Source organism: Cuculus canorus, chromosome 6 (assembly GCF_017976375.1).
Source record: "Cuculus canorus isolate bCucCan1 chromosome 6, bCucCan1.pri, whole genome shotgun sequence".
Lineage (NCBI taxonomy): Eukaryota > Metazoa > Chordata > Aves > Cuculiformes > Cuculidae > Cuculus > Cuculus canorus.
The window spans coordinates 22,693,762-22,712,430 of record NC_071406.1 but is presented as its reverse complement, the minus strand read 5'-3'; the positions used below and the strand labels follow the sequence as shown (position 1 = coordinate 22,712,430).

Sequence of the window (18,669 nt, the reverse complement as noted above, 5' to 3'; positions counted from 1 at the left end):
GTGGTTCCTTTACCTGTACATACACGCAAGTTATGAAACATCTACTGCTCCTTCTCTTCCAGACTTACCATCCTCTCCTTCTGAATTGTAGGGGGAAATCCCAAGACAGGTACAAATCTCTTATACTAGATATACAACCACAGAAATGGTAATATGCAACTTCAGCAGACTCACTGTCTTAACCAAAGTAGTTCACATTCAGCTAAGCCATACCAACCAGAGCCCCAGTGGGAAGCTCACCCACAATAGTCTAACAGCAGCACCTCGAGCTAAGCTGTGCACTCCCAGCTACTGACCCATGGCACCAGAGATGTACCCTGCAGGAGCAGGCTAAAGAGCTCTGCATGTGTAGGAAAGGCATTACGTAACATCCCAATACATAATCCTTAATAAATGTTTCCAAGAACAAGTACAGCAAACACACATTTTAACAGCAACATTAAAATACAGATTTCAATTTATGCCTTCAGCCTTAAAACCATCATAGCCCTCGGATAAATGCATATAACAGGATCCACAGTTTGAGTAAGGCTTTTCTTCAAGCCATGAACTTAATTGCAAAAGCAGATGTATCACTGAGTACATGTGCTGACACGGAGTCTCCCCACTCCTTCAAATTAACCGAAAGCACAGGCATTCAGACCACTGGGAAGAACATCACTCCAATAAAGTATTTTCACAGGACAACCAAGATGTACAAATGTACATGGCTGAAGGGACACTTAAGGAGCCCTTTTTTATGTTCCATACTGAAACACTAATCAAATGGATCCAAATAAATAAATCATATATCCACAAGAAAAACTTCTCCATATACATATTTGTGGAAGAAGCAGCAATTATGTTTTACTGTGAGTAGGAATGTACAAATTCAGCTTAGAAAATCCAAGAACAAGATTTTTCTGTTTGCAAAGTAGCTTGTATTTGAGACTACACCAAGAAACCCACTGCATTCTCTTCTGCTATGTTCTGCTCCCCCTCCGCATGCACACACGCTTAATTTTCACTTGCCTCCCTTCATACATACTTTTTTTTTTTCCATCTTTCACCACTCCCCACCTTCTCATTTAAGCAGAACCTGGAATAAATTATCTGTTTTCAAGTATTCTTAACATGCTGTTTTCCTGTAAGCTGCAAGTTGTGCAAACAGAATTGCAGCTATTACTATGACTGGATCTGACCCGTCAACAAAGCATTCTTCCACTATATGCAGGAATATAGCTTCACTTAGAAGACAGAGGAAGCCTACCTCTTCAAGTAATATTCTGGGGCCACACTTCATAATTATCGAACAACAACATGTATCAAACAATGCCACATTTTTAGTAGCAGCTACAAGAGATGGCTACATCAGAAAAAAAATATACCAAATTTATTTTAGCATCTTTGGCCAAGAAAATAACATGACTTTCACTTAAGGTTTGTTTCACACTAAACAAACATGGAAAATTTAACACAAGCCATGATCCCTTTTCACACACTCTGATAGAGTCTAAGGTCTAAGAGCCAGCAGATCTAACCACTACTCAGCATGGAAGGCAAAGTGCAACAAGGCTAATCTATCTTTAAAACTCCCATACAAGACTAATGTGAAAAGAAGGAAGCAGAAAATTCACCTACAAATAAAAATAATGGGCCTGCTATCACAACAGCTGGTTGCCACTTCTGAGCACTTCCAGGATAAACATGCATTTCCTTCAGACCTTTGACCCATGCATGTGCTGCTGAGCAAACAACCTCGGGTATTACAGAAGCGAGCCATTCCCAGTATATCTGCAATCTTGTTTTCCTTTGTTTCTTAAAAAGTTATATTTTATGGATCTACTTTTGAGGAGGGTATCAATGCCCACTGAAGCAGGTAGAAGGTAAGCCCGTTACGTCCATTTGAAAAACTGTCTTTTTCACCTTCAGAGAAAAGGAAACAACACGCAGCCTGTAATTCCTACAGACACTATCAGGAAACTCAATTAACAACAATGCTGAGCATTCCCTATTTGCTGTTCCTTGTTTCTCAAAGATCTCTAAACTGCTTGAAAACAGCAAACAAATACAAAGAAGAATACAGCTGAAAAGTAACCTAGAAGCTCAGGAACTGAAAGTGAAATCCAGTGTAGGAACCGTACTCAATACATTTTTATGCCGTAGATAGCACCTAGACAGGGAGCATCTCATGAACCCTTCTCGCTTCTGTTCTTTGCCTGCACATTTTCTCTCTTCCGAACAGCCAAAACGTTCTCCCACACATTAGAACAACTGCTTAAAGGAAATCAATACTAGGGAATTATATATTTTTAGATGCAGTTCTGTAAGAGGAAACAAGAACAGCCAATGGTCCAACAGAGCCAAAACCAGTCAAGTCCATACTAGAAAATGCTCCAAAAATCACAATGCAAGAACCAGTACTTCTTGCCTCTTACTATTACTTTGATACACAAACTAATCTCTGGTACTTCATAAGAATAAACATCTGGCCTGCTCTTTAAAGTAAACCAACATAACTTTAATTCTCTTTTCCAAAGCAATAGCTAACAAATTCTCAAAACAGTCGTAGAACATGTGATACACTCCATACCTGAAACTCAAGGAAAGTGCACCTTACCAAGAAAACAGTACCTGTGACACTGAAATTGGGAAGAAAACTTTATTAACCTGTGGTTCAGTTCACTTATTTTTAATATACTGAATAATTCCCTTACAAATGGAAGTGAGATTTTCTCACACACACACACACACATTCACATTAGCTTTTCTAGGCTATATTCTTCCGCCATTACCTTCAAAGTGGCAACTTGCTTATATATCTCTCAATCAACAATACCCAATTACAATAAATGATTTAACGTTTTCCAGACCATTTTGTATACTTCTTCCCTCAAACATTCCTGTGCCTTTTACTGCATCTACCCTTGCTAAATACCACTATGAGCTATTAATTTTCTAGCTAACATTTCACAGTACAGCCCAAAATCTGCTCATTCAATAATACAGATTTTTGCTTACTTGCTTTTCAACAGTCATTTGCTAGCTGGCCTAATCTCTATCTCGTCCTTTCCACAGACTGTCCCCCCAAAGTTTGGCATTTTTATAGTTACGGCCTGAACGATTCATCCAGCCCCAAGCTGGTTCTGAAACATTTCAACAACAGCTCTTCTGAAACGAATGAGGTATCGCCCATGAAAAACTTACCAGATTGCATTCCTTTCGAAACTGACAGTTGCTTTGGCACATACAGAAAGGGTTTTGGATAGAGTTTAACAGAGGAGAAAAGAATGGCCCATGCAATTTACTGCTGTAACGTGCCAGGCAACCCAAGCTACTAATCTGGGAAATGTTCTGTTCTATTTTGTGGCGAATCCAGACAGCAACAAATTAGATCAGTAACACATTCTTCTCTGCTTGTTATCCTTTAAGAAAAAATGTTTATGAGAAGCCAATCTACATGTCTTGCCTTTGCATAATTTCTAAATACCAAAGAAAAACTTAACACTAGCAGCATTAGTAACATATACTGCACAGAAAATTGCACTCAACTCAGCAAGCATCGTAACAATGATTTTGTGCTCCTCTTCATTCCAATTTTACAGAAATAGTACCAGTATAAATTCCATTGAGATTTTTGGATGGAAGAGCCTACACAATTGCAAAATATCTATTAAAAGGCAGTCAGAAGTAAAGAGACTTCTCAGAAACTTAAATAAATAGTCTTTAATTCAATAAAAACTGTTAATGTGACAGTGACACTACAAAGATTTACATGTCTTATACAGTTACAGATCAATCCATCAAATAGTCCAGTTGCAGACTGATGGGGTTAGCCAGTATTTCTGAAGAAGACAGAATACAGATTATTCTTTCTTGCCATGGTACAAGACACTTTTATAAAAAAAAAAGGGGGGGATTAATTACGGCTCTCTACACAGATGAATGGCATTTTTAACATTAGATAAGGCAGTACTGTGGGAGGTGTCCCTGCCCGTGGCAGTGGGGTTGGAACTAGATGATCTTTAAGGTCCTTTCCAACCCAAACCATTCTATGATTCTATGATGAAGAACGATCCATACTCGATGGTAGGGTTGACTTATGTTTCACTCTTAAAGTATATGCCAGCTTCAAGAGTATTACTCACTGTCAAGCAGCCAGCACAAGAAAGAAACTGATACAGTGAATTCTACCATGTCTCCTGGTAAAAACTGACACAGCTGCACATCTGTGCCCAACACTACCAGTACATCTCACCTCTCTGTGCACACCTGTTTGAAATCTCTTTACTGCTATCAAGACCTCAGAAAATTTGGAAACAGAAACCAAAGGAAAACTATGTCCTCGAATAAAACCTCTGAATTTTACGACCAGCTCATACATAACAAAACAGCGCTCCCTTTAATATCTCTGTTGCAGAAGGGCTCCTGGCAGGTCTGTCCCAAATTCTGCTATTCTGGAACAGAGCAGCACACAGAAAGCAGACCTTATTTTGTACATGCTATGTACTTCAGATACTTGAATAGTTCACTCTACACCCCTACATCTTGATCGATACTCCACCTCCCTCTCTTTCTGCAGCTCATGGGGTCTGTCCTTGCCTGCATTGTGTTATTTTGTTCCACTTAGACTATTTTAACCCTGTAAGCTTTAGAGGATGCAAGATGAAGTTTCTGACATGTTTCTGACTCATGCCTAATACTTTGAGATGCCTAAAACGCAATAGAGCTCACTGGGCTAGCATTTGCTGTGTTCATCAGGGCTGACTTATATTCTAATATTATTTAATAAGAACTACCTGGTATAAATTCTGTCCTCCTGGAAAGGGACAAACAGACTTGGACCAGAGTAACTTAAAGCAATTTTAGTTAATTGAGCCATCACTTATATTTTAATGCTCTTGGAAAGGCTTGGCAGGTCCGTGTTTTACACAGAATAACAGCTTACAGAACACTCTTCTCCCTCCAAACACACAGCCTAAAGAGTGAATTTCCACTCAAATCTATTGAGACATTTAAAAATAAGCCAAAGTGCTTCTAAACCTGTCATCAGCTCTCCCCCGTAAATGTCATGCCCTAGCAATCCCACCAAAGACACAGCACCACTTACATTAGAGGCCAATTTATTGACCAGGCTCAGCATAAGGAAAAATAAAAAGCTATGACACTAAGGAGCTGTATTGGGTACAAGCATCTTCCAGTAAGAGCATAACAATTTTATGAGCTGTAATTGAAGCTGATAGCCTAGGCTGTCTCTCAGATCCGGAGTCTACATACAAGATTATTTATCATCACTGCTGACAAAATGCACATGCCACAGTCCTTGCTCATGGAAGGCTTCCACTAGCACAGCAATTAACTTTGTTAATTCTTAATAAGACCAGGTAAGAAAAATAACACATCTACCGCAGCATTACCCAAGATTCATATGCACTTACAGATAACCATGGGGAAAAAAAAAAGTTATCTGAAAAGTATATGACCTCTTGAAAAACAAGTTTCTCAAGGGGACGGAGGGCTGGGATAAGAGGTTTGCCACTTACCACATGGGAAGGCTAGCTTTATGGTACTAACGTCTGCCACACCAGTTAACACTGCAGAAAAGCTGAACCTGTGAGCTCACACAGCTGCCAACAAAGGACTGCACTCTAGCATTTCCTGACAGAGCCTTTTTAGAGCCACCTGAGTTAAAGTGTGCTAGTAGAAGTACATTTTTGCTGTATGACCTGTGACTTCACTAGTGCCTTGCAGGGTCTGCTCTTTATCTACATCGACGGAAGTGATTACACTAGTGCAGCTTCCTAGTGCATATCAGTTCAATGAACTATTTCACCCTTCTTGCCTCAATAAAGTTCTTCAGGAGTGAGTGCATGATTCTTTCCTTTTTCTTTGAGGAAAATAAAGCAGGAGGAGATGCAAAAAAGATGTTGACCTCTTCCTTTCGACCTGCAAGAATGAGAGTCAGATAGTGACAATTATATGACAGCCTCTGCTCTTCTGCATATGTAACCTATAAACCTGTCAGCTGTGTCTCTGCCCAGACAACCCATAGCACAACTCAAACTTCACACTGGGGAAAAAGCTTGCATTCTACAGTTTGACTTCACACCTGTTGGATTTCCACATTCTTTCCCCTTATGCAATGCAAATTTATCCTCTAACTTATCTCACCCATTATACTAGTATGATGGACCTTCTTTTTAAAAATCCCTTACCACTACACAAAAAATCTTAAACAACTCCTCCCTCCTCCTTCCCAACTTCATTTGATCCTGGCCTTTGCCACAGGACATCTATCTCTAACATGGATGAACTCCTTTACTACCACAAAATTAAGAAAGTAATCAAGCATGCTAAGTAGGTTATCCAAGAACAGCTTGAATAGACAAAAACAGAGAGACACTCAAGAAAAACATAACAGTGCAATAAGATAGTAAGGACAGTCTTTAAAAAAAAAACACCAAGGAAAATTAATATTTTTTTCAACTGACTTAAGACCAGCATTATCAAAGCATTTAAATCCTGAAGTTATCAACATGCACTGTTACTACCGTCCTCCTGAAGCCTGAATTGCACTGCACCACCTCTGCAAGTGGAAACTGCCATTTTCCACTGCAGACCAGCATAATCCAGCTCTTTTGTTGCCGGAGCAAAGTGTCTACAAGCATAAGCCCTCAGCCAACACAGAAGCACTGGCTAAATGCCACTGAGGATGCACTGCAGCAGTACAGCAATGTCAGCAGCCTTGCTGACCAAAGGCAACTTTGTTATGCATTAATACAACAGCTCACAGTAGAGATACACAGCATCAGCAAAACCTGTCACAAGTAAAAATTTCAGCAAGATATTGCAACTTTTAGGACTTTATGGCTGCTCACGGTCAGTGCAGTCTTGACATAAAGTACCCGTCCACAGCTTTGAACCACACAGGTTTTCAGCTGATGAGATGTTCTTGAATGTTGATTGCTACAAACACATACTTGGTTGTCTTAAACAATAACAAGAAGCCTACGTGAATTCAGCTCCATACTTCTACTCAAAATAGTATCAGAATTATTTGCAAGCAAAGCTATACACACATTTAAGTATTCTTGAGGCTTGTGTTCTGATTGAAGATGTTTGCCTAAATCATTGTGAATTCCAACCAAAAAAGGACTGGAATGGACCTGCTGGATATCTTACACGTAATATACATACATATAATTTTTATATATATTCTATATATATAAAATCACACATGTGACTACACTCACTATATAGGCAGTTGTTACTATAATAGTAACATATTTATAACAGGTAGTAGCTAATATAAATATAGCACACGTATTCACCATTTACAGATGTTAGATACACTCATTCTCCATTCACAGGCCTGCTTAAACTTTAACCACATTACATTACTCCTGTAGCTATGCTACCCCTGTGTCTCAGGCCCCTCCATGTTACAAACCTTCTTCTAGTCTGCAGATGAAATGTGCTGCTGTTGTGCCACCACTCCCTCACAGAATCAGAACTCCCTTATTTTCATCATACTGACGGATTAAAAACAGAAAAACCTCACACAGGGCAACGAGCCCAGCTCTCTTAGAGCTCCATTAGCCTTTTCTGCTAGGTGGTTCTCTGTGCTTGATAATGAACCAGAATCGTACACAGAAATCCACATTAAGATTGCATTTGGCTGTCTTTCACACCCACATGCCATTAGCAGTCCAATTTCAGTCACTGTGAATTAATGACGTTTTTCTCCTCTCCAACTGACAAACCTTCCAACTTTTCTCACCCAAAGATATTCACAAAGACATGAGATCCTGTTACCAGTCCATAAACTTATATTCAATACTCAGACCATTCGGAGTTAAGTAATTCCTCATCAGCAAACATGGCACTAGTAGCTAACAGTAATAAATAAAAAGATGGCTATTCAAAGCTAACATACAATCCACAGTATCCTGTGACTAACAAAAAAGGTGATCAAAAGCAAACACTGTGTTTAATTAAAGGCTATTTCAGCTGTAACTTTATTTGTCACACTTCCTAGGCATTCTCCACTCTCACCTTCACAGAGGATTTTCATAATACTAAACAATGAATTATCTGGTGTGAGGAAAAGGGAACCATTTCACTCAAAGCCCACTTAAGTGAGGCAAGAGAAAAACTGCACATCATTTAGTTTATTTTACGAAGCCTTGCTCCAGGCCACAGACTAAACCAGCCCTTGAACAGAATTAATGTATTTCACCTTCTCTCATTTGCTTGTTTTTTCAAGGACTGATTATCTTGCATGTCTGTTACAACCTGTTCCTAATTTTGTAAAACTAGATGGACAAGGTGGTGCTGGAGTTGGCAGGGGTTTTTTTTGGAATGGGTGTCCCTGCTGGATGAGAACCTAAGTGTCACTTTTAATTAAGTTCCAGGGACGGAAGCACGCTTTGTGTATTTTTGAAAACTACTTAACAGCCTCCAAACTCAAACTGTAAGTGAGCTTTGAAATCAGCGTCTGCTTGAGAAGAAGGGGTAAAATAAATACTTCTATCTAAGGGATAGCTGCACCTAAAACCATTTTTGCAGCAGAGAGAGGCACAGATCAAAATGCAGTTGGGAATGCAGAGGTACTGCACTGCTACTGAGAACTACTAAAATTCCTGCTGTTATAATCGACAGTGTACAGGCATTGGGCATACTTGTTTCTTAATAGGAGACCTCAGTATGACCCCCATTCCCATAACTGTCTACCTTCACCAAGTATCCGGACAGCAGACACCATTTGTTCCACCTACAAAGAGTCCAGTTATTTAGAAACTGCATGCGGTTTTTGTGGAACAGGCCACACAAACTGTTCAGTATTAGTTCAACTTCACACATTTTTATCTGGTATAAATATGCAGCCTAACATGGAAGGCTTCATTTCACGTTTCCCCACCAAAATTCCCATCTGTTTAATGAGACAGAACTTACAAAAAGTGAGTTAAACACATCTCTGTCCCTCCAAAAGATAGCTACAGTTTGCCATGTTTAATGTATACTTCTCTTACAGCCACACACCCTCTTACAGATGTAGAAATGCTCAAAATTACTATAACATGCCTGTGTGACGTGAAAGGCTTCATTCCAAGAGTACCAGCCAGTAGCTACCCAGGCTAGGACCCAAATTCTTTATGCTAAAACTCATGAATAGATTTTAAAAATGACCAAGATGTCTCATACTCAGAATTACACATCATCGTAGAAGGCATTTTCTCTAGTCTGGCTTTCTCTGTCAGACTCTTGCTTCTCATGAAAGCCTGGATTCAGAAAGCCATGTCAAGGCAGATAGCATCTGGCTGTGCTCTGTCCCCAGAGCTGGATTGCCCGAGGAAGCACTTAACTATACATACAATACAGAACTTTCATGCTAATCATCTCTGAAGCATTTCAGCCAAATATTACAGACTAGCTTGAATACTGTGACCACTCTTGTGCTTCTACTGAGTTGTCAGTAATTGGCCTTTTGTCTGCACATCCCGACACACTCATTCTGCCAGTACTGACAATACAATGGGAAACTAACAAGCTTCAGGAATTGCTTTCTCAGGAAAACTAAAAGTAAACCTGTCAAAACATAAGATAAAGGCATCTGAAAAGGAGCTCACAGATTTGTATTTCACCCTTCAGGATACTCGTTACTAGACAGAAGCTGGATCATGGGTATTTGATTTATGCTCTTTCACATGCCGTAATTTCTATGAAATCACACAGAACATAAGCATGACCAAAATGGGCCCACAGGACTTTTCAGTAAGTTTACCACCTAACTTTAAGAGGGATACAGCTTCTTTCCAGCTTCCTTCCCGCATTAACTCCATTCAGATTATGGGCACCTTTTCCCTTCAATTAAAACTTAGTATTAAGTATTAGTTTTAATTAGTTTAAACTAGGACATGGGGCAATGGCTATAAGCTGGAGAGGGGCAGATTTAGACTAGACATAAGGAGAATTTCTTCACCATGAGGGTGGTGAGGCACTGGCACAGGCTGCCCAGGGAGGTTGTGGCTGCCCCATCCCTGGAGGTGTGCAGGGCCGGGTTGGATGGGGCTTTGAGCAGCCTGGCCTGCTGGGAGGTGACCCTGCCCATAGAGGGGAGTTGGAACGGGATGATGACAGAATCATAGAATAGTTTGGGTTGGAAAGGACCTTAAAGATCATCCCGTTCCAACCCCCCTCCATGGACAGGGTCACCTCCCACCAGATCAGGCTGCTCAAAGCCCCATCCAACCCGGCCCTGCACACCTCCAGGGATGGGGATGATCTTTAGGGCCCCTTCCAAAACATTCTCTAACTCTGTTTGGGGCAGGGCCGCGTATTTAACACCAATACCCGACACCAGCCACGCTCCATCCAGCACCGCCGGGCAGGGCGGGGTCGGGAACCGCGCAGATACGATCAGAAGGAGCGGGGAGCCCGAGGCCGTACAAAAGAGCCTTGCTTCGCCTCCTCGATTCCCCGCAAGGAGCTCCCAGCTCTCCACCGCCCCCTCCCCGGTATCCACCTCGCCGCCCCGTCCCCGCGGTCGCACTCACAGCCGCCGCTCCTGCGGGTGCAGCTGGCGGTGCATGGCCAGCGAGAAGCCGAAGAGGCTGCCCGGCTCCCCGCGCCGGGCGATCGCGTTGTCGGCGTCCAGGTTGAAGGCGCGGGCGATCCCCGGCAGGAGGGGCAGGTAGAGGAGGAGCGCGGCCGCCATCTGCCCGTGCCGCCCGCGGGAACCGCCGCTCCCCGCGCTGCCTGCGCGCCGCCGCCCGCCCCGCCCCGCGCGCCCGGAACGGGGGGCGCGGCCGCAGGTGGGGCGGGCAGAGCGGACCGAGCAACCCCGGCAGGTGCCGCGCGGGGCGGGCGGCGGCCCCCCCCACAGTGCGGGGTGCGGGAGAGGGGGCGGGGGGGAAAAGGAGCGGGGGAAAGAAGGGAAAAGAAGGAGGGGGGAAAGAAGGGAAAAGGAGGGAAGGAAAAGAGAAAGAAGCAAAAAAAGGGGGGAGAGAAAGAAGCAAAAAGGGGGAGAGGGAAAGAAGCAAAAAAGGGGAGAGAGAAAGAAGCAAAAAGGGGGAGAGAGAAGCAAAAGTGGGGGGAGAGAAAGAAGTAAAAGAAGGGGGAGAGAAAGAAGGAAAAAATGAGGGGGGAGAGAAAGAAGGAAAAAATGAGGGGGGAGAGAAAGAAGGAAAAAATGAGGGGGGAGAGAAAGAAGGAAAAAATGAGGGGGGAGAGAAAGAAGCAAAAAGGGGGAGAGAGAAGCAAAAGTGGGGGGAGAGAAAGAAGTAAAAGAAGGGGGAGAGAAAGAAGGAAAAAATGAGGGGGGAGAGAAAGAAGGAAAAAATGAGGGGGGAGAGAAAGAAGGAAAAAATGAGGGGGGAGAGAAAGAAGGAAAAATGAGGGGGGAGAGAAAGAAGCAAAAAGGGGGAGAGAAAGAAGCAAAAAAAGGGGAGAGAGAGAAGCAAAAAAGGGGGAGAGAGAGAAGCAAAAAAAGGGGAGAGAGAAGCAAAAAAAGGGGAGAGAAGCAAAAAAGGGGAGAGAGAAAGAAGCAAAAAAGGGGAGAGAGAAAGAAGCAAAAAAGGGGAGAGAGAAAGAAGCAAAAAAGGGGAGAGAGAAAGAAGCAAAAAAGGGGAGAGAGAAAGAAGCAAAAAAGGGGAGAGAGAAAGAAGCAAAAAAGGGGAGAGAGAAAGAAGCAAAAAAGGGGAGAGAGAAAGAAGCAAAAAAGGGAGAGAGAAAGAAGCAAAAAGGGGAGAGAGAAAGAGAAAAGGGAGGGAGGGGAGGAAAAGAGAAAAGAGGGAATGGAAGGAAAAGGACCGAGCACTGGGTTTTTTATCTCTTGAGCAGAATCTTAAGACACCACAAAGACAATCAAAAATTCATACAAGTCGACTTCATACTTCATTCCTCCAGCACTTCATATCTCTGAAAGGATCTGAGAATTTCTAACCCTTACCTTCTAATTATTTGAAAGCAATGTGTGGGTTTGGATCCGAATCATTTCATCTTATGCTTTCACCCCTGACTCCCAAAAGGATACTTGCAAGGGAGGTTTCAGTCTGTAACAGAATTGGTTTAGTGCTGTGGTTTAGGGAAATGGATACAAAGTTTTAAAACCTCACAAGTGCCGAGCAGAATGACAATACTCTGTTCTTTTCAACCGATATCCAAGATAGGAAGAGAACCTTCTCTTCTCACACAAGAGATTCCAGAAAAAGAGCGAGAAAAGAGCACTCAAACATGTTGATACTCCCATGGAGTTAATCCAGGCTAGTTTTTCCAGAGTAATCATTCCAGGATATAGACAAGCCTTTGGCTGAAATACAAAACACCCTTGATCAAAAGTGGAGAGAAAAGGCACCAGAATTGTGTATCTAATATGAAAACAAAACATGTTGTTAAAATAGGCTCCAAGATATTTATTGCTAATAGAGTCCTTCCCTGCTTGCTCTTCGTGCCCAACTCATTCAATGTCTTAATGCAGCGTTCAATCACTTCACCACAGTCACCGCCACAGCAGAAAACTGTACTGGTCTACAGTTTCACTAAAGGATCCATAAGAGGGAAGGGTCTCAGACTGATTACAAGCAAGCTTACTACAATCCACGTATTTCACTGTAATTTCTAAAGATTTCCAAACAAGTCCTTTAAAATAGCTTTGAGATCTGTACCAAAGTCTTAGCAGTTTGCCGTTCAGGACATTTTAAATCTGCATGCTTATAATACTCTTATGGTAACTATAGTTACTTTTTAAGTAATGCTTGTACTCAATAACTTGTGTAAGGAGTCCCAGAATACTATCATCCAGAGCCATCTGAATGATACTGGCACATTTGGTTCATCTGACTTCTCCCTTCCCTTACTCCCTCCACCCAACGCTGCCTGGGCATGTTATACGTGTTTGTTGTTATCCAGAGAGGCTGCTGAGGGGAGACAGTTTTCTCATCTCTTGATGCAGTAACAAGCATTCCATGACATAGTTACATTAAAACCTGTCTCCAGTGACCACAGCAGGAACAACAAAAATAGACCATATACAGGGTGGAGCAGAAGAGCACACAAACAGCTTAGAGTTACCTTGAATGGTCTCTCATCATTTTGTACTATTTTAATTTGGTCTAGATGAGGAAAGTTGAAAAAGTTGTTGGTGGTTTTTTTTCTTTTTTAAAAAAAGGCCAGTTTCCTTCCTTTGCTCTTCCTCCAAAACAAACATACTGTGGATTATCTATAATGAACACGTACTTCAGGAATTCCTCTTTTACACCATCCCTGTATAAAGGGGGATCAAGATTAGGTATGATGACCAATTAAACAGGAGCACTCTGCTATGCATAATAACAGGGCAATTCCAAGAAAGGCAATGGCCAGATCAAAGCCGTCTCTCTTTTTTTGGAACAGATGCTCTGCTATTGCTGAGTTTTCAAGTTGTCTGCTCATTAATGGCGTGTTGATACTCAGCCAAATGACTACAAGGTGTTCGCCTGCTGTGTCTACATACTGGGCAAGCCTTAGTGCCGGCAATACTTTCCTCTTCCACACAACTGTGTAGTTAATTAAACAGGAAAAAGGTAAGTTCTGAAAAACAGAAGAGGTAGGATGGAAAAGCTAGAACTTTTAGGGTTTCCCTAAAAGGAAGGCAAGGCACAATGCTTTACATTGCTGGACTTTTATAATTTATATGGACAAAACATACTATACAAAGAAATATACAGCTTGTGGGATAGTCAGCTGTGCAGCTCTAATGCAGCACATCTAGTGGTCCCGAAAAGCCAAAATATATAAACATCCCCTTCCTCTTTCTTTTAAAAAAGAGCTTGATTTTTCAACAGATGTAATTCCACGTGAAAAAATTACACAGGCCAGAAAGGTTTGGGTCACTGGGCAAGTTCTAAAGTGATAAGAGTTTCAGTTCAGAAACATAAACTAGTGTTAAGTGTTGGTAGCCTGGATCAACCTTCTGGGTGGTTTCTCCTGAATGCAACACGCATACCATTTTTAGAACTGCATGTTCTCCAAATTATTTACATTTGTTGAATAGATGCATCTCAACAGCTGCAAGAAAGTGTTTAATTTTTATACAGCCAGGCTACCAGACTCTTTTGCTAATATATCCTCTTATGACTGTTCCTAGTTCTCTGTTAACAATGATGCTGAGACTAATAGCAGCACAGCAGATAAAGGTGCTTACAGTGGTATAGGAGTTGAACTGCTCAATACAACCTAAGCAAAATGTTTCACTCACCGGTGTTTTAATAGTTATATTTACACACTTGGTATTCTCAATTATACAGAACTGACACTTATTGTATTTACATCATTTATGACTAACTGAAGAATGTCTCAACATCTCTTTCTTTACTGTCTTTTCTGAAAGATACCCAAGATGCAGCTTTTTTACTTGTTGGTATATTTAAATCAAAATAATAACTACAGTTCCAGAGGAAGATGTTGCTATGTTCTTATATTTTTTATTTTTTCTCTTTGATGCCTAGAACTACAGACATCATTCTGCCATTCTTTACTGGCTTGAAAAGTAAAAATATTTTACCTCTGTAGGCAAATTGTTTAGAATTTGACATGACCTTCCAAGTTTAAAGTCTGCGCTCTCAACATTTATTATCATGGCTTTAACTTAATGTTTCTCTGTAATATACAAAGTATTACATAAATAAAACCACGAGTTGAAGGAAACACTTCAGTCCAGAGTCAGAATTCTGGCTAACACTGCAAATAGTGTTATATAGCAGTTCTTTAAGTCTTTTACAACAAGAGAGTATTTTCCCAGCCATGTTGTCAGGTACATTCCTTAAGTAGTTTCAGAATGACCAGCCTGGTCTGTTTGGAGAGTAAACATCTTTGTAAACATACTTGGAGGCACTCCATGAGCGTAGCTAGGCAGAGATCAGAGAAATGCTGGTGACAAATGGGAACTAAACACTTGTAGTGTGGATTGCTGTGGAAGGAATTAAGGATGTTCCTTCAAAATTACTCGTAACTAAGGCATGAAACTGCAGTCAGTTTGAACATATGTTCACTGACCAAATACACTGCTATGCAAGATCCTCTTCCCAGTAAGGGCAACTTAAGCTTACCCATCCTGGTACACATCATAGGCTACTTTGCAGCCCTAATTTATAGCATTCTCAGCAAGACATAGATCCGCAGGTCTCTTACATCAGCACGGGTGAAACTTGTGCCACTGACTGCATCCTGGATCTGTCTATACCATGCATGCTCCTTGATCTACAACACTGTCCCACGTGTGAAACCTTGCTTGTCTTGTACCGTGGTTCACCAGGGCAGAGAGACATGACCCAATAGCAGATGCAAACTTCAGAGCAATTTCAGCCAGCCTGTCCTCAACATCTGTCTACGTGTACATCTTTCAGAAAATTCAGGCCAAAGCAGCCAACCATTGCTCATAGGCTAGCAGAGGAGATTAAAAAAAGTGAGTAAGGAAGGTGCTGGCTTGGAGCCAGGAAGGAAGAGAGAAGGTTTACAAGCAAGATATCCATAGGATCTCCCCGGAAGCTCTCCACAAGAACTCAGGAAGCAAGATGAACAAGATGAACCTTCGTCGGATATATTTTAACTCCATTAAAGAGCCATAAATAATCATTGTTCAGTACAAAATACTTGTTCTCCTAGGTCACACGGGCTCTGACTAAAGAGTCTTTGGCTATCACCCAAAGCAGAACTCCACACAATCTTGATAGCACTTACCTCCAAGAGCTGCACTGGGTGCTGGACACAAAGGATGTGGCCCTGGAACAGAGTCTACAAAGCAGAACACCAGGAGTGACAGTCACTTGAGGAATCTGGTCTCTAGGTGACTCTCTAGGTTATTGTAACAGCACAGTGCAGCTGAGACCCCCAGCTTCCCTCACAGGAAACTAGTGAAACCAGCTGCTTGGTCATTACCACACTTGTCTCACCAGGTCCTAGATCAGACCCAGCTGTGAAAGCAACCAGCTGGCTGTTTGGCTTCCATAGAGGAGGTAAAGCTCAGTCAGAGTTTGTACAGAGGTTTCCAGTGCTTGACAAGAACCACGCAAAGAAAAAACCAAACCAACACTCCAAAACCCAAGCTGGTCTATCTCATCAGTCTGGGATCCTGATCAGAAATCCAACTTCTTTTTTCTTAAACTAGATTTAAGTTCTTTGATATTCACCATTTAAAACAATTTTACAATTTTGGTACTACAGCTACCTCATTCACATGTGCCAACAAAACCATGTTTGCCACTGATTCAACAGGACCTGTGTTCAAGATATTTAAACATGGCTTTCAGACCACTGCAGACAAAGCCAGCAGAGGCTGCTTCTCTAGTTAAGGTCTAAAGCTAGCAGCCTCAGAAAGATGCTTCCTCTGCATTCCTTACTTTTCTTTGCCTATAGGAGTGAATTCTCTTTACTTTTTAAAAATAAAAATAAATCTAACAAATATATTCACTTTTCTAGTGAATATCTAGCCACACTTCTAGTTTTAATTAATCTGAGTCTTTTAAATCAATCCATAATGAACAAATCCAGTCTTTTGTTATAGTGACTCTCACTTGCTAACTTGCCCACTAACAATGATGAAAACATTTATTATGTAAGGGCTGTAAAAAAAGTAGTCCTAAATAAAGTCTGCAAAGGCCCAGTCTACTCTTGATTCGAGGTACTGTCTGAATGGAAATCAGGTTGTTCTCTCTCCCTGCTTTGCCTGGACATGAATAGCAGTTACATGGAAGCTAAGGACACACTGTAGTTCTCATAAGCTCCCTGCAGAACAACACAGCCGTTAGCTTCTGGAGCTTCATAAAGGTGTTATACAGAAACAAAGGTTTCTTCTATTTTCGTGCCAATCTACCTGTACTTCTATTTTACATGCAAAAACTATCAGCTACTTTCACTTTCTCATTTAGTCCAACAAATTAAGAAACTCAACAAACTAAGAAAACATATTATCCGAGGAAGATTTTTGTAAAACACCACTTCTATGTCCAGCCACTAACCATTTACATTCACCAAAGGAAAAACACAGGACTGGCTATGTATGCTTTTCAATTAACTGCTTCAGTTTAATTATTAAACAACTACATTAAGTTTAACAGGAAGAAGATTTTTTTTTTATTGCAGAATAAGACTACTCACACATGAGTTAATCAGGAACAATTTCATGTTTAAACAAGCAAGATAGAAGTACTCATACAAAAAAAAAATTAGTTTCTCTGCAATTCCAGTTTTATTCAATGAAAAGATTCATTGCATGACACTGCCATGACCAGGCAGGCTTAGTGAGTGAATTGCAAATCTAATCAGTTTGGCAAAGGGTTTTAATGGAAGCTGCTATGCTGGCTTCACTGACTTCAAGTAATTTGTTCTTTTGTCCATTTGTTGCAAACAATTCAAATAGGGAGGCAGGAACTAAAGGTCATTCATTAATCCTGAAAGTGCAGATTTTTAATGTTGTATTGGAAAGGTTTCAAACGCAAAGTTTTGAAATTTTTATTCAGCTTTCTATTCATTGTTTATTCAGTTTCCTCACTATTTTTCTGCACATAAATTTCAAGTGCCCTACCTAGAAAAAGGCAAAACGAATTGTGCCTTGTAGTCTATCAAGATTTAAGGCACTGGGTTTTAAACAATTATTCAAATAATATCACAAATTAGTGTAACTACTCTAATGTTTATTTTCAGACCATCCCTTGCTTTGTCATTCTGTCCAGATTAGTTCTGTCAGGAGACATTTTCTTTCTGAGAGACCTAAAAATCAGGTTGTGAACTTTCATATGGTATTCATATTTAAACAAGCCCTGTCTTATTCTATGTGGTAAGAGGAACTCTTCTAAGATAGACATGGTAACAGCTACCTGTATTTTTATTTCAATTGCAATTAACAGTCCTTACACAGATGCGCTGGGAGTTGTCTGCCTGGTTTAGTCACACGTCTCTCACAGGAGAAGTCTCGAAGATAACACCCCAAACCAATTTGAGCTCATTTTGTACATCTTAGAGCCTGATCAACTGAAGGAGACAAGATGATAGAGTCAGGTTTGGGTTCTCTCAGTTTTCACTGGGGCTGTACCTTTCCTATAACTTCTTACATGGCACACATATATTGCTTTCTTTACTTGGGGGGGGGGTGTTTTCAGTACATACCAGATAAATAGTGTGTTTTCTAGCATACAAACAGGTAAACTTCTGTGAAGTTCTGACCACATTGAGTGAAATGCATGCATCAGTTCCTATTGCTCAGCTTTTGCAATCACCACCTCCGAGGATCAAGGTCCACTTTTAAGAAATTCAGCAATTCTTCCCCTGCAAGGCAGTATTATAATCTCCATCTCATGGTGGAGAGGATTAATTGTCTACTTAAGGGCAAGAAAGTGCCCCAGTATCCCAGACGAAAGCTGCAGCAGAACCCACCGCCAGATCTGGTTTCTGGATTCTCCCTCCTCCTCTGCGTAAAAATCCTCTCCATAAAAATCCTGTCTTAATCTGAAAATTCATGTTCACTTCTGCACCGCTATCAGTTGCTGAGCTGGGATACTGGAACATATGCAGATTAGGTTGACAGTCCCAATCCTTTGAGCAACACATTATGTTAGAAAAAAAAGCATGCTTCACTGAAAGTAAGCACTATAATATCCCTCATGACACTCTTTGACTCTCCATCTCTGGGAATTTTTGCAGTACATTGTGAATTGC

General features: G+C 41.1%; 1 protein-coding gene across 3 annotated transcripts in view; it reads right to left on the bottom strand.

The window, feature by feature from the left end:
• ITGA6 (integrin subunit alpha 6) overlaps nt 1-10,769 on the bottom strand; it is a 43,919-nt gene extending 33,150 nt beyond the window's left edge. For 2 of the 3 annotated variants that reach the window (XM_054069901.1, XM_054069902.1), the window contains exon 1: nt 10,536-10,768. In XM_054069901.1, coding sequence (XP_053925876.1) covers nt 10,536-10,696 — 161 coding nt within the window. In that variant the 5' untranslated portion in view covers nt 10,697-10,768. Of the gene's footprint in view, nt 1-10,535 lie in introns of all 3 variants that reach the window. The other variant, XM_054069903.1, reaches the window with a different exon arrangement.
• Nucleotides 10,770-18,669: the final 7,900 nt, after the last annotated feature.